Below are 27258 nucleotides of genomic sequence, written 5' to 3' on the forward strand. Positions count from 1 at the left end.
ATGTCTGTGACTGGAGCTGTAAATTCATTAAGGGCAAGAAAAGTACTGTGCACACTACAAATGTGAGTACATGCTGTGTTCCTGTTCTTAATTATTCTAGGTGTCAAGAGAGACCACCAAACAAGGCCAGCTTCTAACTGTCTGTGTGTCTTAATCTGATGACCTTCCTCCTCCCGGCAAAAAACAAAAATGCCCAGCAGCACCAGGCAGAGAACCAGCAGCCATGGCTCTGCGGAACGTCAGTGGCACCTGAGAAAAGCTTGCTGAACAAGAGCTCCCGTGCTTCCTTTGGTGGCCGCTTTCACCACGCTTTCCTTTTGGCATGTGATAGAGGGAATAATTCAGTGCCTGTCCCCCACTCCTCATCAGCTGAGGGAAAATGGAACCAAACAGAACATCTGACCCAGGAAAGGCAGGTGTTGGACAGGCAAGCTCCCAAGTCCTCCTAGCAGCGGTGCTCAACCTTGGCTGCTCCTTAGAAACACCTGGGGAGCCTTTCGAACATGCTGTCAGTCCAGGCCACGCACATCAGACTCTCTAGGACCAGGGCCCAGAGCTGTGTGGTTTTCAAAAAGTCCCCAGCTGATTTTTATGTGTGGTCAAGGTTGAGAACCACTGCTCTAATAAAATAAAATGCATACTCATGGCTCATAATTATCACATAAAAGTTAAAATTTCTAACAAAAGGTTAACATATTTAGGACTGCTGTATAGCAGCCTTGGGGGGAAGGCAGGAAATTTTATAAAGGGAATAGAATGTTGTATTTGCATTTTGATAATGAAACAAAAAGAAGTTTCAACTTAACTCTTGGTAATGATTTATTTCCTAAGTTGGGTGCCGGATACATAGATGTTCATTGTATTATTTTTAAATCATGTTTGAAATATTTCATAATACATTCTTTTTTTTTTTTTTTTTTTAAGAAACTATTTTATTTTTTATTTTATTTTTTTTGAGACGGAGTCTCGCTCTGTCGCCCAGGCTGGAGTGCAGTGGCCGGATCTCAGCTCACTGCAAGCTCCGCCTCCCGGGTTTACGCCATTCTCCTGCCTCAGCCTCCCGAGTAGCTGGGACTACAGGCGCCCGCCAGGTCGCCCGGCTAGTTTTTTGTATTTTTAGTAGAGATGGGGTTTCACCGTGTTAGCCAGGATGGTCTCGATCTCCTGACCTCGTGATCCGCCCGTCTCGGCCTCCCAAAGTGCTGGGATGACAGGCTTGAGCCACCGCGCCCGGCCTCATACTACATTCTTTAACTTGAAAAGATTTATAAGTGTTAAATATATACATTCTTATGCTTCATAATACCTGTGCACTTTTAAAAGTGAAATTACTCATAATTCTACCCTGATGTCACTTCTTCATTCTCTTGCTAAATAATCACTGTCAGATGTCAAACTTGGATTTATATACCTCTTAGTTACATTTCATATAATGTGCACATTTAAAAAAAAACACAGTAACAGATTGTAAATATTGTTCTGTAATCTGTTTTTTTTAATTTAACAATATATTCTGAATATCTTTTAAAATAAGTAGTTATTTAAGCAGGAAACTTATGTAATTTATTCTAAAAGTATTGTTGGGCAAAGATAATGAACAACTAAAATTTTAATAACAATTGCCCCATCACTCTCCTGGAAGAATGTATCAGTTCTCAACCAATAGCGTGTTTTCTTGATTATTATCAATCAACTTAATGTTTGCCCATTTGAGAGACAGAAAATGATATGTAGTTTTCATTTACATTTCTCTCATCCATGATAGTGAATAGTGAGAGAGAAAGAGTGTGTGTGTGTGTGTGTGTAGGTGAGTGTGTGAGTGTGTGTCTGAATTGTCTCTCCCCATCTTTCCATCGGGATTGTATAAAATTTTGCAATTAGGAAAATAATAAATGTTGAGTGTTTTTGTTATTTACAGAAATTGATGTATCCTCCAAATATAATGAACAATGTATATTGCAAAAATCAATGAAAATATCAATTTAATTATTTTTTTCTGGTCTCCAAGGAATCCAAGACAGGGGAAAAAGTAAATAAAGAGTTAAATTTGGTCAAGTCCATTTTTACAAGATTTAGATTGAAAATTAAGAAAAAAGTTCAAGTGGAAAATTTAATTCCTCTTTCCTATTTTATTATCCAGCAAACTTCAAGATAACACAACTCAGGCATTGGGCCCAAATATGAGAGACAAACAAATGAGTAGTTTGAATAATATTGGAAAGCAAAGAAAGTAAGGGCAAGTCTAACAGAGATAACCCACCAGGGAACTTGACAATTATTATATGAGCACATAGTAAAAATTATCTTGAAAATAGAAGCTTCTTTCCAAAATAGACAGTGGAAAAGAAAATTGTTTTTCTCCAAAATTCCCACTTATTTTAAAATGTTCCAGAATCAGCCTCACAGATGGCTCCGTGAATGCTTTAGTGCCAGACATGATCTATGGTTGAAATAAGATGCAAAATCTATATAAATCAAGGTTACTGGGTAAACATTTGTTTCTCTGTAAATGTGGCTTTTGTTAAGGGGAACATACTCATATTCAGCCTTGCCAGCTTTCCTATTTACCCCCTCAGGAAACACTCAGACAGAAACATGACTAAATAAGCATTCACAACAATGCATTTGGTTGATATTTTCATTACCAGTTAGGTAAGCCAGTTAAGAGGCAACCTGTGAGGCCAGGTCCAGTCACTTTGGGATGTCGTTAGGGTATATGACTAGGGCATAAGACAGATGCACAAAGCCAGAGGGCTGGGGTGGGCAGGCAGCTCGCTCTGAGGGACAGACAGTAGAAAGTTTTTCTCCAAGGTGCCAGATCACCAACTCTTTGCACCCTTCAGAGTCTATGGACCAAGTTCTAAGAAGCAAAACCACTGCCAGTGGTTGATACTTGGGATACCCATCTACTCTAGTTATTTCTTGGTCTAGGAAAGAAAGTCTTTTCTCCAGGGCATGAAGACAACTCCTCCAAGGCCAAAGCTGCCACTTTCATCATTTATTTTCCTTAGTAAGGCAACTGATGTGGAAAATGATTTTCAAAATTATCTTGTTTGTATCCCCGGGGCACAAAAAAGGGTAAACTGCAGCATGGTGGCATGCTGCTATAGAAAATGAAGGAAAGATTGAAGAGGTGGCCTCCTGATGGCATGTGAAAACCTCCCATTTCCTGTGGGATACTGGACTTCAGTCAGAAACATCAGCATTATCAATCAAGTGACACTCTCTGAAACAGGGAAGAGACTTACAAATCGGCTGGAGTTGTTGTTCCGGACGGTCTTGGCGTTCCCGAAGGCCTCCAGCAGTGGGTTGGACTGCAGGATAATGTCCTTCACGTGCTGTCTCAGCAAACAGACTGGAGATTAGGAAGGTGTGAACACCTACCACACAGTATGCCAAACTTTCTCTAAGGAGCTGGTTTCTGAATGCATTAAGGCAAGGGGCCCCACATCCATGTGTCACTGCTGGGATTTCTGGAGGATTTATTCTTTCACCATGACAGACCTCAACCTGTTTGTGTATTTGGGTCTTCCAGTTCTCATGGCTTGATACAGGGTCCCCAGGAGCCAGGGTGCCACTGTGAATCAGGAACTATTCATACAAACGTTCTCAGCTTGGGTTTCCAAAGTGATTGCTGCAGCTTCACCTTGCACTTGTGGGAGTGCCAGGTATCACAGCAGGAAAAAAAGTGAAGTGGTACATGAAGGGGTGTCTCCTTGTTGTTCTGGCCAGGGTCTTTCTTCTCACTACCCCTTCCCAACTAGTCTACCCACCCATCTCATCCCACCTCCACCTGCTTCACTGCAAATTAAGGAAAATTAACCCACTTCTCCCCCGCAAACAAGGTTATGGAAATAGAGCCTGGTATTTCTCAAACTTTAATATTCATGAATCACCTGGGGATCTTGTCAAAATGCAGATGTGGACTTAGTAAGGTTGGGGTAGGGCCCGAGAATCTGCATTTGCAGCCAGCTCCCTGGTGTTGCTGGTTTTGCCAGCATTGATACACACTTTGAGCATCAAGGGTCAACAGTGGATTGTGTGAAACAAGTCCTGGCCTACTAGGGGGGAAGGATTTGTTTTTCAAACATCCCAGTTCTATGCAAAAGTGTGCAAAACACACCACAGACATGAGACAGCTCAACAGATAGAATTTGATGTTGGAGAAGTCTTTCAACAAGTGAGTCATTCCTTGTACTTCTAATTATTCACATGCTATGGTTAAACATGTTCCAGAAATAACAAGTCTTCTGGCTTGTGCTCTTTAGCTACTGACTAATTCCAAGCCAAGGGCTCTGTATCATTGTCCTCATAGGAAAACAGGAAGAGGAAAATCAACATTAACTGTCTGCAGTCTGGCTACCAGGTCGTAGGGGTGTAGCAAAGAGGAGTAAATTAATGCATTAACTACTGACTGACTACCTAACAGCCAAAGTGTTCTTCTGGCACCCTCCTGAACCTTCAGAAGAGAAACTGCCATGAGAAATGAGAACTGGGCTTTCACTGTGACTGGGGAATCATCCTTAGCAATGGCACCAAGGGCAATTCTGGGGGTGTGGGGTGTTCCTTTCATGGGTCAGTTTCAAAGCCTAGAAACACACTTTCAACCTGCCTACTCTCTTTTAAAAACTCATGGATTTATAAAACTCTGCTTTTCTTTGTACAGTCAATTTTGAGTTTGTGGCTCTTCATTAACTCTATATTTTTTTTTCGCTGGCCAGACATGCCTATACCACTTAACAACACTCAGCTTCTCTCAGGAAGAGAACAAAAGACAGAATCTTCTTCTATATTTTCCCTTTTTAAATTACAGACTTTAAAAATGAGAATCTTTATATATCCGTCCATCCATCCATCCATCCATCCATCCATCCATCCATCCATCCATCTATATGTATTCATCAACAATCAGTGATGTCCAACAGAATTCTGTGGCATGTGGCAGGCATATTAGGGAAAAGAGAAGGAGCAAACCAAGGTAAAAGAGCAGCTCATTGGCCGGGTATGGTGGCTCACGCCTGTAATCCCAGCACTTTGGGAAGCCAAGGCGGGCGGATCGTGAGGTCAAGAGATCAAGACCATCCTGGCCAACATGGTGAAACCCCATCTCTACTAAAAATACAAAAATTAGCTGGGCATAGTGGCACATGCCTGTAGTCCCAGCTACTCAGGAGGCTGAGGCAGGAGAATCGCTTGAACCCAGGAGACAGAGGTTGCAGTGAGCTGAGATTGCACCTCTACATTCCAGCCTAGTGATAGAGCAAGACTTTGTCTTAAAAAAAAAAAAAAAAAAAAAAAAAAAAGAGCAGCCCATCTGTAAAACAGCATCCTGGATTCTTGTCTCCATGTCAACCCTCTCAGGATCCAGTACAATCACAGGAATAGAGAAAAGCAAGTGCAATCACAGGAATAGAGAAAAGCAAGTGCAATCACAGGAAGAGAGAAAAGCAAGTGCAATCACAGGAAGAGAGAAAAGCAAGTGCAATCACAGGAATAGAGAAAAGCAAGTGCAATCACAGGAAGAGAGAAAAGCAAGTGGACTGAACCACATGAACCCAGGTTCTAGAGCTGCCCTTACTGTCCAATATGGAAGCCATAAGCTACCCCAACTGAGATGTAACTGTAGAATACACACTGTATTTCAAAGACTTAGTACCAAAAAAATAAAATATCTCATTAATTTTGTTATATTGATTATATAATAAAATCTTTTTTTACATATTGGGTTAAATAATATTATTTTAAAAAGTAATTTCCTTTTCCTCTTTCTACTTCTTTTAACATGGCTACTAGAAAATTTAGAATTATACATATGGCTTGCTTCATCTTTCTACTGGACAGAGCTGCTCTCCATTTTCCTTTCATGCAGAGAAAGAGGCCACTTTAAGAACCCTTCACTCTGCAACCTTAGTTTGCGCTTTCTCTTTTCCCTGATATGCTCACTACACGCCACAAAATTCTGTTGGACATCACTGATCGCTGATGAACAGATATGGATGGATGGGATGGATGGATGGATGGATGGATGGATGGATACATAAATATTCTCAGTTTTAAAGTCTGTAAGTAAAGAAAGGAAGAGATAGAGAAGATTCAGTCTTGGGTTCTCTCCCTGAGAGAAGCTGTTGTAAATGGTATAGGCACGTCTGGCCAGCAAACAAAAGATAGAAAAAGTTGATCCACAAACTCAAAGGAGGAATGTTTGGCTCTACCTTAAGCTTTCTGCTCTACCAGTACATGATAGAACACTATTTAATTAATAGATAGGGGCCAGACATGGTGGCTTTCCCCTGTAATCCCAGCACTTTGGGATTGAGCTCAGGGGTTGAGCTTGAGCTCAGGGGTTTGAGACCAGCCTGGGCAACGTGGTGAAACCCTGTCCCTACCAAAAACAAAAAAAATTAGCCAGGCATGGTGGTACACACCTGTGGTCCCAGCTACTTGGGAGGTTGAGGTGGAAGGATTGCATAAGCCTAGGAGCAGGAGGCTGCAGTGAGCCGAGATCGCACCACTGCACTTCAGCCTGGGTGACAGAGTGAGACCCCATCTCAAAAAAAAAAAAAAAAAAAAAAGAAGAACCACAATAAAGAGAATTTTATGTATCTTTTAAAAGTCTACAGCCGACCACGGCAATAACATTAAATAATTCTGATTTTAAAAACTAATCTTTGGAATGAATTCTGTCACCAGTGGTGCATAGTGGTGATGAGCGCCAAGCGTGGGCTGCCCCTTACGGACCTTAGCTCTCCATCACTATCTTCCATGGCTCTGGGGAGCAGGCTCTACTCATGCCTGCCAATGCTGATTTTAATTTTCACCTCTTGAGTATCCTCATTCTCTGGATCTATTCTCTTTCCTAACATTTCCTTTACACTCTTTAATCTCTCTTTTTTCCTTCTCTTTTTCCCCTTTCTCTGTCTATGTCCTTTAAAATTTTTGTAAGTTTCTTGAATTGGTAAATGGTTCACATAGTTCAAACCATGCAAGTTTCTAAAGGGTATACAGGAAGGGTAGGCCCTTCTCCCAATTCCCCAGCTGCCCTCCCTCAAGACAACTGTTGTTGACAGTTTCTTGTGTATACTTCGAGGGATATGTGACACATATCCAAACAAATAGAAATATACACTCTCTTTTGATCCCTCAAATGGCAGCATATATTACACACAATGTTCTGAACCTTGCCTTTTGTAATTAATGATATATGTTAGAGACCATTGTCTATCAGTACAATGAAGCCTCATTTTTATTGGTGTATAATGTTCTATTATATAATGAACCACAAATTATTTCACCAGTTGTCTAGTGATGAACACTTATTTCCAGTCTTTTGCATTACCAAAATCGCCAGAAATAACTTTATACATGTATTATTGTGTATACATTTCAGCATCTCTAAAGAATAGATTCTTTTCAGAACTGCTGCATTGAATGGCAAATATGTATAAGTTTAATAGATTTTGCTGAAATGTCCTTCATTAAAATGTACTAGTTCATCTCCTACCAGCAATGTATGAGAAAAACTGCATCCCTACTTCCTATCAATCAAGTGTTTAAAACACGGTAAGATTTTGGCCAATCTGATAGGCAAAAAATGGTTTTCTAATGTTTTAATTTGCATTTTTCTTGTTATCATGATGGTGAACATACTTTCATGTTTTGTGAGTAATTTATCTTTCCTTTTCTATGAGTTGTCTTTCATGTCCTTTGTTTATTTTCCTTTTGGGTTGCTGAACTTTTTATTGATTTGTAGGAGTTCGTTATATATTAGGCACTTCTACCTTAAAATATGCTATTCCTTAATCCCAGCACTTTGGGAGTCTGAGGCGGGCAGATCATGAGGTCAGGAGTTCGAAACCAGACTGGTCAACATAGTGAAACCCCATCTCTACTAAAAATACAAAAATTAGCTGGGCGTGGTGGGGCACACCTGTAAGTCCAGCTACTCAGGAGGCTGAGGCAGGAGAATCGCTTGAACCCGGGAGGCAGAGGTTGTGGGGAGGTGAGATTGCACCACTGCACCACTCCGGCCTGGGCAACAGAGCAAGACTCTGTCTCAAAAAAATATATATATACACACACACGCGCGCGCGTGCGCTATTCCTTTCCGTTCCAGATTTCAAGTTTCACAGTTATAGAAGAACCAGTGTCTTTTCTGTGGAAGAAAAATTCTTTTCTAACAGCAAATAGAGCCTCTTACACTTCCCACAGCATAAGGTATCATAATGGGCCACTGCCCACTCACCTGGACTTTGGGGCCTCCTCCAGACACTCTGGAGATGTAGCTCATGATATATTTGGCAGCCACTGTTTTTCCAGCACCACTTTCACCACTAAAGAAAAACAGACAAAGTGCCCACCTGAGAAGTGGATTATAACCAGCTCCCTTCCTTGTCCCCCCCATCACACAAAACAGACAAAGACAAAGACAAAACAGGCAGAAAAGAATCCTTTTTTTTTTTTTTTTTAAGTGCAGTACCAGTAGAGAAAGGCAAGTTACAGCAGGGTTAAGTCGCCCATGTGAGTCGGATTAACATGGTGTGGATAATTACCACTGTGCACACCACTGACCATTAAGCATTTTACATGCCCAATAATGGGGGATATGATTAGGAAATTATGGAGTATCACAAGGGTGGAATTCTGCATAAATTACAACTGACATGAAGACTGTAAACACAGGAAACAAGCATATGAAATCACGTTAAGTGAAATAAGTCATTCAAGTTATATATAAAACATGATTAAAATTTTTTTTCTATAGTACCTAAGAAAAAAAGACTGGAACTACCACAAAATGTTAACAAAGGCTTTGGTCAAGGCAGAGACTATGAGAAACTTGTTTTAATTCATTAGTTTTCAAACATTTTGTAATGCATATGCTATTTTTGTAATTTAAAAAAAGAAAAGAAAAAGTGGGCACTCTGAGGTTTCAAACCATGTGCCTTGAACTGATGCAAGCTTCCTTATTTTAGAAGTTCTAAAATTAATCCTTGAAGCAATGTTACACATCCTGAGTAACAAAGGCCACCTTCCGCTGGGTAGCCTTCCTGCACGGGGAGAGCCTTTTGTTAATAATATATAGTCTGCTCTTCAAAATCCCCATTCTTCCTTCAAAATCCCCCTGAATTGATAATGACCTCAATTCAAAACATGCTTAAGTCAGTCAGATTTTTCATCTTTCTATTGGTACCCTTTGTGTTACCAGGATAGAGATAAAGAACCCCATGTCATATAAAATGATCATGGGAGTTAGTATGAAAAATTCAGGCTGTTACAAGTTCATAGGACAATATTTTTGTTTGCTCTTTGCAATAAAAAATTTTAGGGTGCAGGGCAAATGTTCTGCGACTATCCAGCCCAAAGCAATTCTTATCAATTGCTGAGTTACCCAATAAAAGAGAAAACATTTGCTTAGGGAAAAACCAAGCAAGGCGATCCTCCCATTCCCAAAAGGAAACTGAAATTTGAAATAATTTTACATTTCAAAACAAAACAAAACAAACGAAAAAAGAATTGAGCTGGCCATATAGCAAAACTCAGACCTTCACTGAATTTCCTTGAACTAATAATATGGTTTTAAAGAAATTATGGGGAGGTGGGAACCATCCTCTGTTCAGAGCTCATGACTTTCTTTTTTTTTTTTTTTTTTTTTTTTGAGACGGAGTCTTGCTCTGCCGCCCAGGCTGGAGTGTAGTGGCCGGATCTCAGCTCACTGCAAGCTCCGCCTCCCGGGTTCCCGCCATTCTCCTGCCTCAGCCTCCCGAGTAGCTGGGACTACAGGCGCCCGCCAGGTCGCCCGGCTAGTTTTTTGTATTTTTAGTAGAGACGGCCCAGCTAGTTTTTTGTATTTTTAGTAGAGACGGGGTTTCACCATGTTAGCCAGGATGGTCTCGATCTCCTGACCTCGTGATCCACCCGTCTCGGCCTCCCAAAGTGCTGGGATTACAGGCTTGAGCCACCGCGCCCGGCCTGAGCTCATGACTTTCAAAAGTCTGAACTCATCTACGCAATTCACTCACCATCCTAGTACTATGCTCCTGGCTTCATGGTCACATGAATAAGAAAACCAAACTGAAATTTCATAAGCTACAGTAGCAAGTAGAAAACCAGCAAGCCTGGGACAAGCTGTCACACTGCTTCCAGAGGACATGCTTACTCACAATCAATAAGTAGGTCTGGCAAATTCAACTCCATGGGGAAATTATATTTCAAATGGTTGACATACTCAGATGATGTATTTACTAGATCCAGGGTCAATACATGCACTCTCTCATTTGAATTACACATTTTGGCAACAATGATTGGCAACAATGAAACTCCATTTTATAAGTTGTAAACAATGTAAACATTCAAGAATATTGGAAAGTTCAAGATGACAATGGTACAACCACCCAATATAATACTGCAGTCATTTGAAATACTTACGAAGACTATGTAGCAACACAGAGATAATGCAGCTAAAGTTAAGTGGTAATGTGAAATACCTATAAACTATATTTATAACAAGTTTACAACTATGTGAAAATAACGTATGGACAAAAACAAATCCACGAGGAAAAAGAAATATTCCTGACTTGTTAGGAGGCTGGTATAGGAATGTTTTTTTGTGTTTTTTTTGAAATGGAGTCTCACTTTGTCGCCCAGGCTGGAGTGCAGTGCACAATCTCGGCTCACTGAGACCTCCACCTCCCAAGTTCAAATGATTCTCTTGCCCCAGCCTCCCAAGTATCTGGGATTATAGGTGTGCACCCCACGTCTAGCTAATTTTTAAATTTTTAGTAGAGACAGGGTTTCACCATGTTAGCCAGGCTGGTCCCAAACTCCTTACCCCAGGTGATCCGCCTGCCTTGGCCTCCCAAAGTGCTCGGATTACAGCGTGAGCCGCGGCACCTGGCTCTTTTCTCTTTTGATGTCCTTTCTCATGACGCTTAATTTTTTTTTTTAGATTTTTAGGCCCAGTGCAGTAAGCCCAGCTACTCAGGAGGCTAAGGCAGGAGAATTTCTTGAACCCGGGAGGCAGAGGTTGCGGTGAGCCAAGATTGCGCCATTGCACTCCATCCTGGGCAACAAGAGTGAAACTCTGTCTCACAAAAAAAAAAAAAAAAAAAATTGTTTTCAAAGATTTTTTGAAATTTGTGTCTTTCAGATTTTTTTAAAACAGCTTTTCCAGAGAAAAAGGGAGGGATCACACCTCACAATGATAATCACCACTGATCAATTTCATTATATTATTATACAACTTCCAATATATCACCATGAGTATGTATATTTTCCTTAAGTTGACACTGTCACATTTAAGCTTCGTTAGAACAAGCTGGAAAAGAGAGAGTGAGCGTGAGCAAACCCTATTAGATTCAGAATATAAAATAATATTTATAAAGTGGAATTTATTAAATTTAAAAAAGAATTATAAAATAAAAGTACTGTAATCCTAATAATCCCCCCACTGTGTCTGGTTAATACTGTATTCAGACATGAAATATTTTGTCTCTTTTGTTGGAAACAAAAGAAAGTCATAATAATGGAAAGTAGCTCTTTTCATACATTAAAATAAGTATACCATTTCCAAAAATAGGGCATCTGCATTCTCAGTAACTGTGATCTTTTCCAGAAGACTTAAAATAATTAGTTCTCACTAAACATTGATCAGAATTTTCATTACTTGGGTTCAATTTACAGACACTCAAGAAGAATTTTTATTGATCAGAGGTTGCTGATTTGGTCAAAATATGGTACCATAATGGAATGTTACAGAATGACTTGAAACTTACAGTATATACAACCATAATTATACTGGCCTATTTGGGATGAGAAAATACTGTTTCTTCTTGGGGACTAAAACCCAAGTTAAAAGAAAGTGAAGGTATCAGACAAAATAATATATCCCAAATTATTTACTTTACATCTCACAGCAGCTGTTGTAGGGCAACTTGCTTTGTTTATGCTTCCAGGCAGCTCTTCCTAATTTAACTGACTTCTAAAATGGACATGCACACACACACAAATACTCCAGAAATTATGAAAATATGCCAGTAGTTCCCACATCTGGCAGTCTATCAGAATCGTCAGAGTACTTTTTAATTGCCCATGTCTGGGCCTGTCTTCTGACCTGCTGGATCCCAGTCTCCAGGGACAGGGTCTAGGAATAGGAATTTCTAACAAACTCCCTAGTTCTTGTATAGCCAGCTGGGAATAAGCCAAGCAATTTTAAATCAAAGTCATAACAGACTTTATAGGAAGTATTAATTCAAATAGGAAGTATTGTAGAGAGTGTGTCTGTGTGTGTCTGTGGGTCTGTGTACTAACTATAGAAATGGAAACATATGGTAAAATATCAACAAAATGGAAAGAATGTTCTGCGGAAAAAAAGTCATTTACAATGGTATAATCCGAGGACCATAATTATTTTTCTGAGAAAGGTTATTCCTCACTTAAAAGTCAATAATATTTTCTATTCACTTCAACTTATTCAGCAAATGTAAAAATATTTCAGTTCCTTTTTCTTTTTTTCTTTTTATTTATTTATTTTTTTTGAGAAGGAGTCTTGCTCTGTCACCCAGGCTGGAGTGCAGTGGCACGATCTCAGCTCATTGCAAGCTCCACCTCCCAGGTTCACGCCATTCTCCTGTCTCAGCCTCCCGAGTAGCTGGAACTACAGGCACCCACTACCATGCCCGGCTAACTTTTTGTTTTTTTAGTAGAGACCGCGTTTCACCTTATTAGCCAGGATGGTCTTGATCTCCAGACTTTGTGATCAGCCCGCCTCAGCCTCCCAAAGCGCTGGGATTACAGTGGTGAGCCACCGCACCCAGCTGTTCTTTTTTATTTTTATTTTTTGAGACATTCCATAAAATAAGCAGGATCAGCTGTTATCACCGTTGGAAGACTCACCAATGCACTCGCATCCCCCATTTCTGATCTCAAAATCTCTCTCCTGGTTGTTTCTGTACCACAGGAACTGGTGTTCCCTTGTAACTGGCTGAATCAATGTAATTGAAATGTCACTTTTCCAACTTTTTGTTTGTGGTTTAAAAAGGACAGACACTTAAAAATGATGCCTACTTTTGTTCGCCCAACATGCATTGTCTAACACTCCCCTCTGCCCCAGTGTGTTAAAACGAAGGCTAGAATGAGATGTGGCTCCTGTCAGAGAAGAACTGTCACTCACTGTCTCACAGGGAAGTCAAGTATACAAAGGCTATTAATAACACAGTGGAGATGGGGGTATGGTTTTAGGGATTTGTGGGTGGCAGCTATCCCTGATGAGAAGATTCCTAAACAAAGTCACAACTAGTTACATCTCAACAAGGACAATCAAATTAGCCAGGTGGGCTGTGTGTGTGTGTGTATGTGTACTTGTGTGTACACATGATAGGGGTTGGGATGAAGCCTGAGCCATACATAAGAGGCAAAAATTCTGTGGGGTACATGTGAAGGGAATCATGGGTAAACAGGACTTGAGGAGACAGCGGCTCACACCTGTAATCTCAATAATTTGGGGGACCAAGGGAGTTGGAGAACCAGCCTTAGCAAATGGCAAGATCTCGTTTCTTAAAAAGAACAAAAACAAAACCAAAAAACACAAAAGAAACAATAATAATAATAAAACAAAAACAAAAACAATTGGCTGGGTGAAGTGGCTCACGCCCAGCACTTTGGAAGGCCAAGGCGGGTGGATCACCTGAGGTCAGGAGTTCAAGAGCAGCCTGGCCAACACGGTGAAACCCTGTTTCTACTAAAAATACAAAAAAAATTAGCCAGGCGTGGTGGCACGCGCCTATAGCCCCAGCTGCTCAAGAGGTCCGAGGCAGGAGAATCACTTGAACCTGGGGGGCAGAGGTTGCAGTGAGCTGAGACTGCACCAATGCACTCCAGCCTGGGTGACAGAACAAGACTCCATCTGAAAAATAAATAGATAAATAAAAATAAAAATTTTTAAATAAAAACAATTAAAAATAATTAGGTGGGTGTGGCAGTGTGCTCCTCTGTTTTTAGTTACTTGGGAGGCTGAGGTGGGAGGATCATTTGAGTCTGGGAGGTTGAGACTGCAGTGAGCTATTGTTGAGCTCCTGCACTCCAGTCGGGGTAACAAAGTGAGATCCTGTCTCTTAAAAAATAAAAATAAAAATTAAACAAATAAATAAATGATAGGGCTTGATTGTGAGGTGGGAAGCTGGGAGTGGAGCTGGAAGGCAGTGCAGAGATCCAAGACAGTGACCTTGGGTTCAGGTTTGGGGATGCACCAAGGGTTCTGGCCTGTGCCATTTCGTGCTACATTTTATACAGACTCCAGACTTCCATTTTCTCAAGGCAGCATACTGATGAATTTGCCTTTACCTATATAGAACAACTGATACATTATTTAGTTTTTCAAAATTGACACAATTTATTAATGTAAAAGTGAACCACTAACTGACTTCTGTAAATACGAAACCAGAATCACTTGCTCAAAATTAAAACCTTAAAAATAAATACAATGAAAATAAAAGAGCTATAGTGAAAATAATGCAAATACCCGTCAACGTAGAATTGATAAGTAAACATATTTCTTAGCATTGTTCACTAAGAGGGCCTCGAAGCAATGGCACACTGGTGTCACTAAACACACGAAGCACCAGATGCTGGTCTCTGAATACCATTCTTCAATAAAAGGAACCAGGGCTGCTTGGGGAAATGGCCAATGCCAGGGCTGCAGCAGGGAAAATTCAAGCTGGGCATGAAACATATAACTGTGCCAAAAGGTAAGGAAATGTACAGTGACTGGTGTGGACATGTCAAGCATAGAAGAGCCAGCTGGAAGGGGTTCCCATGACCAAATCAAAATAAGTAATGATAATAATGGATTATGATCCTTTGAATAAAATAGGAAGCCATAATTCCATACTGCCATAAGAAAGTAAACGAGTCAATCAATAAATAGGAGAGAAGGGAAAGATCTTCCTCACAGTGGAATACCAACTAATAAATGTAGAAGGAATGATGGAAATAGATCGTCACCATTTGGCAGCCTGTATGATACAGGTGACCTGTATGATACAGGTGACCAGGAGTCATTAATGGATGTTAAGGCTGGTAGGTGGAGGTCTGATGTTGAGCAGGATGTTGTCATAATCTCAGAATATATCCCCACAAAAATACACATCCTAAAAGAAAATACAGTGAATTTAATGAGAAGAAACCTAGCAGATGCCTATGGAACCAGGTGATCAAGAGCACTGCATTGTTTCTATGGTAGTCCAGCCTAGAAAGCATGACCTGAGCCTGGTCACGAGGAAATGGGCAGACTCAGCCTGAGGTCATCCTACAAAATTTAATGCCTGCACTCTTTAGAGCTGTAAAGGACAAAAAACATGGCAAACACAGAGAACAAGATAGAAAAGTCAGAGAGGCCCACAGAGAAGCAAGAAGATGCATGTGGCTTCATAGGGGCCAACAGAGTCGGGATCAACTGTGTCAATGTGTTGGGGAGATAAACAAGACAATAGGGATTCTCACTGGGCTTATTTAATTAGACACTGCTTTTTTTTTTTTTTTTTTTTCAAATATAGAGATATATAGTATTGAACACAACTCTTATTTCAAAAGGTATAGCCCAAGGATGAAAAATAAAGGGATAGTTTTTTAAAAACCAATTTTTGTAATTCTAGAGTTATAAAAGATGAACACAGTTGTTCATCTATTGAAATACAGTCCAAACGATGAGAAATAACATCAATTCCAAAGGAGGCTTGAAAGGAACACACTGAAATATTGTGGCTATGATAATTGTAGGTAGGATATGTTCATTGTGTGTATCATGCATGTCAGAGACTTGTTATATGTGCTTTACATGTATCAATCACTTGGTCTGCATAAGAGCCCTGTGAGGTAGGTGCTTTTATCATCTCCATTATTTGAAGTGAGAAAAGGTAGACAACTTGCTGAAGGACACTCAGCTAGTGAGTGGCAGAGCTAGAAAAGGAGGTGAGAAAGGCTGTGGGGGCCAGAGCTCTACTGCTCAGAGCAAGGTAAACCTTGAAGATTCTCATATGGGTAGACTAGTCAATCAAAATCCACAAGGTTTCCCAAAGTAACCCCATGAATAGCACAGTTTATAGTATTAGCAAACTTTTAGCTACTCCCGAGTCTTTACTGATACACACCCATTTAAGCAAGCCTTCTGCCAACAACATTTATTATCTCACACAGAGTTGGAACTAACAAATAATAAACAGCCTACATCACTGTGATCACAAGACAAAATAATTCTGCGAGAATGAGAAACCACATCAAAGAAGGTCCTGGACAGCCTTTTCCAATGACTCAATTCACAGACTCCCCTTCCTGGCAGCGCTACTAGATCTGGAACAGAACCAAGTCGGAGGTGAAGCACATCTGGGAGGTTCCAGGGCTATGGAGAGAGGGGTCTTCTGTCCAACTTTAGAATTTCACTAAAAAACTAATTCTCAAATACATGCCATGGCTAATGGTATAAGAGACAAAAACAAACAGCCATGCTGAAACCACTGGGTAAATAAGACAAATTCATTCTTTAACAGATTGAGGAAAGTGTGAATAAGACCAACAGCTGTTATTTCTTCCCAACCCCAGACAAATATCTAGTTAACTGGTGTTGTCAAGCAAACAAAATTTTCACCTAGTCTGCCAAGAACATGGATGGCCCCATGGCAATGCTCATCTTGGCCCAGCCTGATGCAGTCAGAAGAACCCAATGCTGAGTATAAAGACCAAGTTTGAGTCCCAGCTCAGCTACTTCCCAGCTCTGAAATTCCTTTTAATGTTACTAGCAGATCTTTTACATCACTCTTTAAGAGTTAAAAAAATTTTTCCATGTATATTTCCTCATTACACTTTCTTTACATTCCTTTAAGGTATGAATTCCCATTTTATAGATGAAGTAACTGAGGCTTGCATAGGTCACACGCCTTAGACAGAAAGAATAGAATCTACCCTATGACTCACCCCACAGATCTTTCCACTGCACCTCATGACTGAAAGTGGTAATGGATTATTAACCAGTTAACCTAACACCTGCTGGCTCAAAGCAGCAGAGAAAAGTATAAAGACCGCCATACTGGAGGCAGACAGCCCTGGCTGGGAGCACAACTTCGTCACATTTCAAATGCAAGATTTTAACAGTTTCATTACCTCTTTGAGACTCAGTTTCTTGATCTGCAAAAGTGGGGGATAGCAACACCTAGTTTGCCAGGCTGACGTAAAGATGAAAAATTATATAATTAAAAGGACGCAAAGAAAGTACTCAAAAAGAGTTGCTGTTATGATTACGGGTAATATATTAATTAGGCAGCCCTCCTGAATAGCACTCCTTAGCTGATGATAAAAGAATTTTAGCTACCAGACTAGAATGTAAGATTTGCAGAAGGCTTGGGAAAGAGGGTCAGTCTGGGCCTTTGCTCTTCAAATTTACAGCCAGCGGCAGCCCCAGGCAACCCTATCATAGTTAGAGGTATGGGCTGACAGGGCCTCCCAAAGCCAGGCCAGGGGGATGGCGAGCTCAAAGGCCGGTGCTGCTGGGATAAACAAGAAATTGGGTGGATCCACGGCAACTCAGGAGAGCCCTGAAAAGAGTCCCCATGCTAATAATAAAAGGTTCCTGAAATACATCAAAGGCAGGAAGATAGCTTGAGAATCCAGAGACACCTGATGGTGTCATGGCAAACAGCACAGGATACCCAAGAGCCAAATACTAAAGGCACTGGGAATTTTTCCCTTTTATCTTTACTACAGCAAAAATGCCGCATTTCAAATCTAAAATATATGTTGAAGCACACGAGTCAGAAATCTCAGCTCGTGATGACTACTATCTCCTTTTCCTGTATGAAAATTCTCTTACTCAGTCAGCAAATCCCACTGATGTACCTTCAAAATATCTCTCATGTCTTTATTTATTCTTTAAAAAAGTATTTATTTAGCTCCTACGCAGGATGCACCCGACAAAGACTTTGCAAACTGGTACTGGATATATTTAGGACAGATGGTCTACTGACCAGAAAATAACTGTGTCAGGATATTTCAAATAAAAAAAGTAGAAACAGCACCAAATGGGATGCTTTCCAATTGACATCACATTTTTTAAACAGCCTAAGACACAAGAGCCGATTTAGGCCAAAAGTGATAAGAATTCACTTTTGATGGCAGCCATAAAAATGCCACATACATGTTCTCCAAGGCACAGTGATTCTCCATGGGTCAGTTGGCAAGGGCTTCAGAAATGTGAAGTGTGTGGCCAGAGGGCCACACTGCCAAGATCTTGTCTAGTGATGTAGAGATGGTATAGATCATGGACAAAGCTTGCCAGTTCTTCCTTTACCACATCATGACCATTTTGTTAAACAGATTTGCAGAGATGTCTCTGACATCCAAAGGTATCACATATGTGGTTCTAATGCACAAATCCAAATTCTGGGTTTTGGAGAACAGATTCATGAGCTAAGCAGATATGGGTGGCTCATTTACTGGGCTCACAGGTACCCACCAAGCCTTCAGGGGCTATCATTCCTTTTTTTCATTTTTCATTTTTTTTTTTTTTGAGATGGAGTCTTGCTTTGTTGTCCAGGCTGGAGTGCAGTGGTGCCATCTTGGCTCACTGCAACCTCCACCTTCTGGGTTCAACTGATTCTCCTGCCTCAGTTTTCCGAGTAGCTGGGATTACAGGTGCCTGCCACCATGCCCAGGTAATCTTTATATTTTTAGTACAGATGGGCTTTCACCATATTGGTCAGGCTGGTCTCGCACTCCTGACCTCAGGTGATCTGCCCACCTGCTGGGATTACAGGAGTGAGCCACTGCGCCCAGCCTCACTATCATTCTTAATGATGCTAATGTAGCTATTGCTGCTGCATTTTTCTGTTAGCACTGCCCAGAGTCTACCTCTACTTGCCCATTCTTTTGTTTCTTTACAGGTTTATTGAAAGTCATACGTTGGCTTCCTCTTTGCCTTTCTAATTCAGGTCAGGCCCTCACTGCTGCGCTAGATTTCCATATTCCCTCAACATCCCATCTCTTTTCTACCAATAGCCTTATCTTTTTGAACCAGGCATCAATGCTATAATTTCTCTGCTCAGAGACCTGCTAGAATATAGAAATAGGCCATAGAGAACCATGAAAAGAAGGGGAAGACTGAGCTCTGGGCCCCAAACATATCCACTGGATAACAAGTCAGGTAAAATACAGAAATTGCCCAGGTATGGCCATTTGGTATATAAATGCGTCTTTACCTCTTGGTAAGAAATCAAAGCTAATGTGTCAATAAGCTCATGTTCTTCTATTATTAACTCAGTCTGTGTGTCATTTATCCTCCAGTTGATGACAAGCCCAATCATCATCCTCCTGAGTACGCAGAGAGCATCACGGCCAACAATGTACAAAGGGTTAGTTTTAAAAAGCACCTGGGTCCAGCCTGGGCAACATAAGGAGACTCCATCTCTACAAAAAATTAAAAAATTAGCCAGGCATTATGGTGTGCATCTGTAGTCCCAGCTACTCGGGAGGCTGAGGTGGGAGGATCGCTTGAGCCTGAGAGGCGGAGGTTGCGGTGTGTTGAAATTGTGCCACTGCAGTCCAGCCTAGGTGACAGAGCAAGATTCTGTTGCAAAAACAAAAATAAAAAGGCACCTGTATTTGCGGGGGACAGAGTGGGAGACTTTAATCCTAGGAGCTCAAGTCCAGTGGTAACTAACCTGTCCTGATCTCTGTCCGATGGTGTATGGTAGCTATTATATCTCCATTAAAATACAGGAAATTTGAGACCTAGAGAGACATCACTGCTAATAGGTATAAAGAAAGTGCATAAGGTTTGAAGTCAGACAGGGCTAAATTCAAATGGAGGCTCTGCCATCTACTAGTTTTGGATCTTGGAATTCTCTTAAGCCTCATTTTCTAGATGAAGTTTCAAAAAACAATGCCAACACAGTGGTAAGGATTAAAACAGACAACCTATATGAAAGCAACCAGCAGAGGGCAGGCAGTCAGGAAGTCTATCTTGCGGGCCCAATGGTGCTAACAGCAAGGGGTGACCGAAATCAGGATTTCAAGAGCCTTAACCCTGGCTTTACTTAAGCAGAGTGAGCTGAGGGAGCTTGAAAAAAGATATTAATGCTCCAAGGCCACCACAGATCAGCTGAAACAGAATCTCTGGAGGTGGAGCCTACATATCTGTACAGCCAATGAACCAGTAAGGCAATTCAGGAATCAGAAATACTTATCTCTAGAAAGTTAAATTGGTGAACCTAGGCCAGGCATGGCGGCTCATGCCTGCAATCAGAGCACTTTGCGAGGCTGAGGCAGGCAGATCACTTGAGGTCAGGGGTTCAAGACCAGCCTGGCCAATACAACGAAACCCTGTCTATACTAAAAAAAAAAAAAAAAAAAAAAATTAGCCAGGTGTCATGGCACACCCCTGTAATCCCAGCTACTCAGGAGGCTGAGGCAGGAGAATCGCTTGAACCCAGGAAGCAGAGGTTATGGTGAGCTAAGAGTGTGCCACTGCACTCCAGCCTGGGTGACAGAGTGAGATTCCATCTCAAACAAACAAACAAACAAACAAAAATTAGTAAACACAAGGCATGGTAGATAAAATTAGCATCTATAGGCCAGGTGCAGTGGCTCAGGTCTGTAATCCCAGCATTTTGGGCAGCCAAGGCAGGCAGATCACTTGAGGTCTGGAACTCAAAACCAGCCTGGCCAACATGGTGAAACCCTGTCTCTACTAAAAATACAAAAAAATTAGCCAGGCGTGGTGGTGGGCACCTGCAGTCCCAGCTATTTGGGAGGCTGAGGCAGGAGAATCTCTTGAACCCAAGGGACGGAGGTTGCAGTGAGCCAAGATCACACTATTGCACTCCAGCCTGAGGCTCCATCTCAAAAAAAAAAAAAAAAAAAAAAAAAAAAAAAAAAAAAAAAAAAAAAAAAATCTGCATCTATAGAAGCCACTCTCCCTGATTTGTCTGCCAGTGGGCTGAGGAGGAAGGCATAAGAAATATCCAAGTTCAACCCCAGGTGTTTATTCCTGACTAGAAGTTAGCCTAATAGATGTCAGGGCTTGGCAGGAGAGATTGTAGGTTAACAAAACGGGGTTGACCTACAGCAGAGTCAGGACAGGAAAGTAAACAGCAGAGATAAGATGTTTTCTCCAAGTAAAAGGACTGTTCTGCAGACTAGAGCAACACCCTTAGTTCATGTGTTCACATCTCCAGATACAGGAGAGTGCTGTGAGCCAATATTAGTGAATATGATCATCTGTTGGCTCAGAATTCACCCCTCTATCCAGCCTTCTTGTGGTAATCTAGCTCCCTTCATGGACTGTATACCAGGGCACATAATCAGCTGTCCACAGGCAGAATTCTCCCTATGAAATAATGAATTGGGGTCTGATTCACACTTCCTTGTGAAAGTTTGCTTGGCGACTCAGTCTACCCAAGGCTGCTCAACTCCAGCTGTTTTGATAAATCAAGCTGGTAGATGGACCTAGGCTTCCATGGAGCCCTGTGCTTGAGAAAGCAGGGTGTCTCCTCCCTTGATTTATTTCTTTTAAAATCCAATTTGTGGTCAGGCGCAGCAGCTCACACCTATAATCCCAGCACTTTGGGAGGCTGAGGCAGGCAGATCACGAGGTCAAGAGATCAAGACCATCCTGGCCAACACGGTGAAACCCCGTCTCTACTAAAAATACAAAAAAAAAAAAAAAAAAAAAAATTAGCTGGGTGTGGTGGCGGGCACCTATAGTCCCAGCAACTCAGGAGGCTGAGGCAGGGAAATCGCTTGAACCCAGGAGGCAGAGGCTGCAGTGAGCCGAGATCACATCACTGCACTCCAGCCCGGCAACAGAGCAAGACTTAGTTTCAAAAAAAAAAAAAAAATCCAATTTGTTACACTCATTTCTAGTCTCGAAATGGTCAGGTGCCAGTCCATCCTGTCACCGTATCCACTGCATTAGAAAACATGAGTAAGACTGAGAGGAAACTGGAAACACCGCCTTTATGGGTTGCCTTATGCCATCTAAAGTGTCATTTAGACAAAGTCACACCAGGGAAATTAGGAGGTGGAAGTCTAAAACACCACCATAGAAATTAGGTCATCTTTCATTTTTTATTTCCTAATTAAATGACACTAAAGATTCCTAGTCTTTCCAGCCATGCCAGAATCCCTTAGCACGAGGACCGGGCTTCTCTTCCAGCCTCCAGGAAAATGGGTTTTTTTGTTTGTTTGTTTTCTGCTCACAAATGCATTTTAAAAGGCACCATTCGCCAGGCGCGGTGGCTCACGCCTGTAATCTCAGCACTTTGGGAGGCCGAGGCGGGTGGATCACGAGGTCAGGAGATCGAGACCATCCTGGCCAACATGGTGAAACCCCGTGTCTACTAAAAATACAAAAAAATTAGCCGAGCTTGGTGGCGGGGGCCTGTAGTCCCAGCTACTTGGGAGGCTGAGGCAGGAGAATGGCGTGAACCCAGCAGGCAGAGCTTGCAGTGAGCAGAGATTGCGCCACTGCACTCCGGCCTGGACGACAGAGCGAGATGCCGTCTCAAAAAAAAAAAAAAAAAAAAAAAAAAAAAAAAAAAAAAAAAAAAGGCACCATTCAACTCAGCCCCTAACAGATGGAGCACAGGATTTCCCTGCCTTTCCTCCTCTCCAACATTATTTGGAAGGAAGAGTTCCAAAACCAGAACAACCTCAAAGGTCATCTGGTCATTCAGTTCCTTCACAGGTGAAAAAGTCAAGGCCCAGACAGGTGTGAGATGTGCTGCCCAGGGTCAGATGAGCATGAACGACGGCATGCCAGAGGTTTCCAATTTGCTTTCTCAAAGCAGACAAACCACAGCCCTGGTGCGGAAGAGAATGAACTCAAGGGCTCAGGCCTTTGCCTTCAGTGACTGGGCGGTGATGTCTATGTCCCTGGAGCGTCCTACCTAAAAGGAGTGCTTTTGCTTGCTTGGGGGCTTTGACCATAGGACAGTCTGATGATGTGATTTATGTTGGGGGCTTTGGGACATACCATCACAATTCTGACCTCCAACTGGAAACTAAAGGCATTTGCACAAGCCTTCGAGAGCAGCTGGAAACTGAAGGCGGGCCAGGCAGGCAGTGCGTTATTGAGCCCAAACACCAGGGGCTCAGGTGATGTTCTCCGGTTGGCAATACTGTGAGTATTGTCACACCTCTTACCGGTAGGAGGTAGCGCCGTCCATGACTCCAAAGGGAGAGGAAAACCAGAAGCTCCACCTCTGGACCCTCCCAGACCTCACCCTCAGCCTCTCTTCTTTTGTCTGGCTCTAATTTGTATCCTTTTGCCAGAATAAAACTGTAATCCTAAGTGTAGGGCTTTTCTGAGTTTTGTGAGTTTTTCTAGTGAATTATTGAACCTGCGGGGTGGGGAGGGAGGGCAGTGGGAACCCGTGAATTGACAAGGGTGGCCTGGGAAGCCCTGAACATGTAGCTGATGTCTGCAGGGAGGGCAGTCTACTGGAGGCCTATGCCCTTAACATGAAGTTTGGTCCAACTCCAGGTAGCTCCTAAATGAAAGCACAGCCACTGCAACATAAACCCTTGGGAGCAGGTTCCTCGAAATCTCTGCCACCTGAACAACTGGAAACAAGGATCTGGAAGTGGGCATCATCCCGCTTCAGTGCAGGTGGACCTTGCAGTGGCAGGTGGAGGGAGACACATGGGCTGCAGAAGACTGAAGGGGGCTCCAGACTAGCAAGCTCATGTAACAAGACCACTCCTATCCTGCTTGTTTCGGCACACACCCAAAAGAGGTAAAATGGGAGGAAGGAGAAATGGCAGAGGACTCTATTAGAAAACTCATCCTGGACCCTCATTAAATTCCAGTTAGGAAAACACCTCCTGCCTCTCTAGTAGCCGGTGACCTCCGCTTAGTGTCAAACAGAAGCATTTCCTATTAAGCAACTGAATTCAACATGACCCAGGTGCTCCTCCTCATAAAATTTAACTTGCATCTGCATCTAATCAAGTCATTAGATATAACCTTAAATTTGAAGACAATCCAATCAAAGGAATAAGTATAGTGAGACCAGGAAGAAGCAATTAGACACATGTAAATGATGTCTGTAGGAAAACTAGTTTTGGTTTCTTCAAAAAGTCAGTGTCATGAAAAAAATAGTAGTAATAGAGCAACTGTGGTAGGATAAAAATAAGTTTATGATTCATAACCAAATGCATTCATCATTACTTGATTTGCATAAACCAGCAGAAAAGGACATTTGCGACTATTAGAGAAGTTTGTAGTTTTTAGATGATGTTGAAAATGTACTACTAATTATTGAGTTACGATAATGGTCTTGGGATTAGTAAGAAAATGTTTCAATTTTTCAAATATGCATGTGGAAATATTTAGGGGTAAAATGTCATGAAGTCTATATTTGCCTCCAAATACTTCAGATATATATTTACCTTGAAATGCTTCAGTGCTCATATTTCGCAGTATTGACTTTGGAACCATGTAAATGTTTTGCATAATTATAAAAACAAAATTACATTTAAAAACGCTAAACAACTAAAATTGAAAATGAAATAAATGAACCCAACTATAGGTCAGGTTGACATAGAAAAGGATTATTTTAAGTGACTTTTATGAAACCCAGTATTTTGACTGTAAATATTGGGTATTTGGACAAAAAATAACAAATAAATTTTAAAATCAATTCAGTATTGCTACTAATATTGGTATTGTTACTTTAAAAGCATTAACAAACTTATTCTGTCTAAAATACAATGCAATGCAAATAATTGCTAATGTAATCAGGAACTAAGATTTTTCAGCATAAGAGAAATGGGGTACAAAAATTAAAATCAAAGAAATAAAAACTCTGAAATCTTAAAAATTAATTGAAAACAATTAATTTTTCAATTTCATTTTTCTCTTAAAAAGCTCATATTCCCTAGATTTTTCCTTTCAAAGAACTACAGGCATTGACAACACAGGGCAGTGAGCACTCTTGGTGCCCAGTTTAGTGGTCTCTTAACGCCATTTCCCATTAAAATGAACAAGGCCCAGCGGGGTGTGGTGGCTTGTGCCTGTAATCCCAGCACTTTGGGAAACTGAGGTGTGCAGATCACTTGAGGTTAGCAGTTCAAGAGCAGCCTGGCCAGCATGGTAAAACTCTGTCTCTACTAAAAATGCAAAAGAGGCTGGGCGCACTGGCTCACGCCTGTAATCCCAGCAACATGGGAGGCTAAGGCAGGTGGATTACCTGGGGTTAGGAGTTTGAGACCAGCCTGGCCAACATGGGGAAACCCCATTTCTACGAAAAATACAAAAACTAGCCGGGTGTGGTGCCGGGCACCTGTAATCCCAGCTACTCAGGAGGTTGAGGCAGGAGAATCGCTTGAACCTGGGAGGCGGAGGTTGCAATGAAGAAAGATCACGCCACTGCACTCCAGCCTGGGTGACAGAGCGAGACTCTGTCTCAAAAAAAAAAAAAAAAAGAGCAAAAGAATTAGCCAGGCATGGTGGTGCATGCCTATAATCCCAGCCATTCAGGAGGCCGAGGCAGAATTGCTTGAACCCAGGAGGCAGAGGTTGTGGTGAGCTGAGATCACACCACTGCACTCCAGCCTGGGTGACAGAATGAGACTTGGTCTCAAAAAGAAAAGGAAAAGAAAAGAAGCAAGGCCCCCAGAGACACAGTGGATTCTACATAGGAAATATACAAGATGAGCTAGAAGGTCTTAAAGAAGGAAACTAACAGAGCCTACTGGGGTCATGTCCAAAGGACATAAGAGTTAAGATAAAAGACTCTCACAGCTCAACAAAAGGATCATTCCAGCCTTGAAAAGTACAGCTGCAATGTAGTTAAACAGGTACAATATTAAAAGTCCACTAGTTTGGAATGATACAGAAAATAAAACACATTACCTTGGGAGACTGCTAGGGCAACAATTCATTGTTTTGAAAACAGGTGAGTAATGGCAATGAATCCAGGGTTTTGTCTAACTTTCCCACATAGTTTTTATTTGAAGGTGACCAAGCAAGAGAACTAATAAATGCAGAAAAATAATAGAACTAGAAAACAACGATTTTTCAACCACTAATTAAACAATGATTTATAACAGATGGGTTCACTGACAATCTGGACACACGAAGAGAGAGCAACAGGCACGAAGTGCACAGCATCCCTGATGAAGTCTCTTTTGCCAAAAAAGGAATCTGAGTCTGATCAAGTTTTTTTTGTTTTGTTTTGTTTTGTTTTTGAGACAGAGTCTCACTCTGCCGCCAGGCTTGAGTGCAGTGGTGGAATCTCATCTCACTGAAACCTCTGCCTCCTGGGATCAAGCGATTCCCCTGCCTCAGCCTCCCAAGTAGCTGCGACTACAGGCACGTGCTGCCACGCTCAGCTAATTTTTTGTATTTTAGTAGAGATGGGGTTTCACCATGTTGGCCAGGATGGTCTCGATCTCCTGACCTCGTGATCTGCCCGCCTCATCCTCCCAAAGTGCTGGGATTACAGCTGTGAGCCACCGTACCCGGCCTCTGATGAAGTTTTTATATGTAACTATTAATTTACAGAAAATGTAGGGGACAGTGGAATACTTAAGCAACATCACAGGATACAATTAGGCAATACCAGACTGTATAGCAAGATCTACAGGACAAATAACCATTTTTTTTTTTTTAACAAACCCACGAAAACAAAAAGGGGAAAGGAAAATTGTTAAAAGCCGAGAGATGTAAGAGACATAGCAACCAGGTGCAGTGTATGGGCCTTGTTTGGATCCTAAATAAAACACACCAACTATAAAAAAGAAATTATAGGAAAACAATGGAATTGGAATACTGATAATATTAGATACTATAAAAGAATTTTTCATGTTTAAGGTGTGATAAGAATGATTTCTTAGAGGCACATACTAATTATTGACAAATAAAGGGGATCTTTAGGTTTGCTTTTTTTTTTTTTTTTTTTTTTTTTTTAAAGATAGGGTCTCTGTCGCCTGGCTGGAGTGCAGTGGTTCAAGCATAGCTCACTGTAACCTCAAACTCCTGGGCTCAAGTAATCTTCCTGCCTCAGCCTCCCTAGTAGCTAGGACTACAGGTGTGCACCACCACACCCAGCTAATTAAAAAAAATTTTTTTATGGAGACAGGCTTTGCTGTGTTGTCCAGGCTGGTCTCCAATTCCTGGCCTCAAGTGATCCTCCTGCCCCCTGGCTTCCCATAGTGCCAGTATTACATGTAATCTTTTCTTGACCTTGGAAATGAATCCACTGCCATGCCCTA

At 41.5% G+C, this 27258-nt stretch overlaps 1 protein-coding gene across 1 annotated transcript in view; it reads right to left on the minus strand.

Moving 5' to 3' along the window:
* The window catches only part of MYO1E (myosin IE), a 243828-nt gene that overhangs the window by 95395 nt on the left and 121175 nt on the right, over positions 1-27258 (minus strand). Inside the window, exons 5-6 of the mRNA XM_010374243.2 lie at positions 8243-8330; positions 3249-3338 (exon numbers count right to left, since the gene is read on the minus strand). Of these exons, the coding sequence (XP_010372545.1) occupies positions 3249-3338; positions 8243-8330 (178 nt within the window). The remainder of the gene's footprint in view (positions 1-3248; positions 3339-8242; positions 8331-27258) is intronic.

This window comes from Rhinopithecus roxellana, chromosome 5, assembly GCF_007565055.1.
Source record: "Rhinopithecus roxellana isolate Shanxi Qingling chromosome 5, ASM756505v1, whole genome shotgun sequence".
Classification (NCBI taxonomy): Eukaryota; Metazoa; Chordata; class Mammalia; order Primates; family Cercopithecidae; genus Rhinopithecus; species Rhinopithecus roxellana.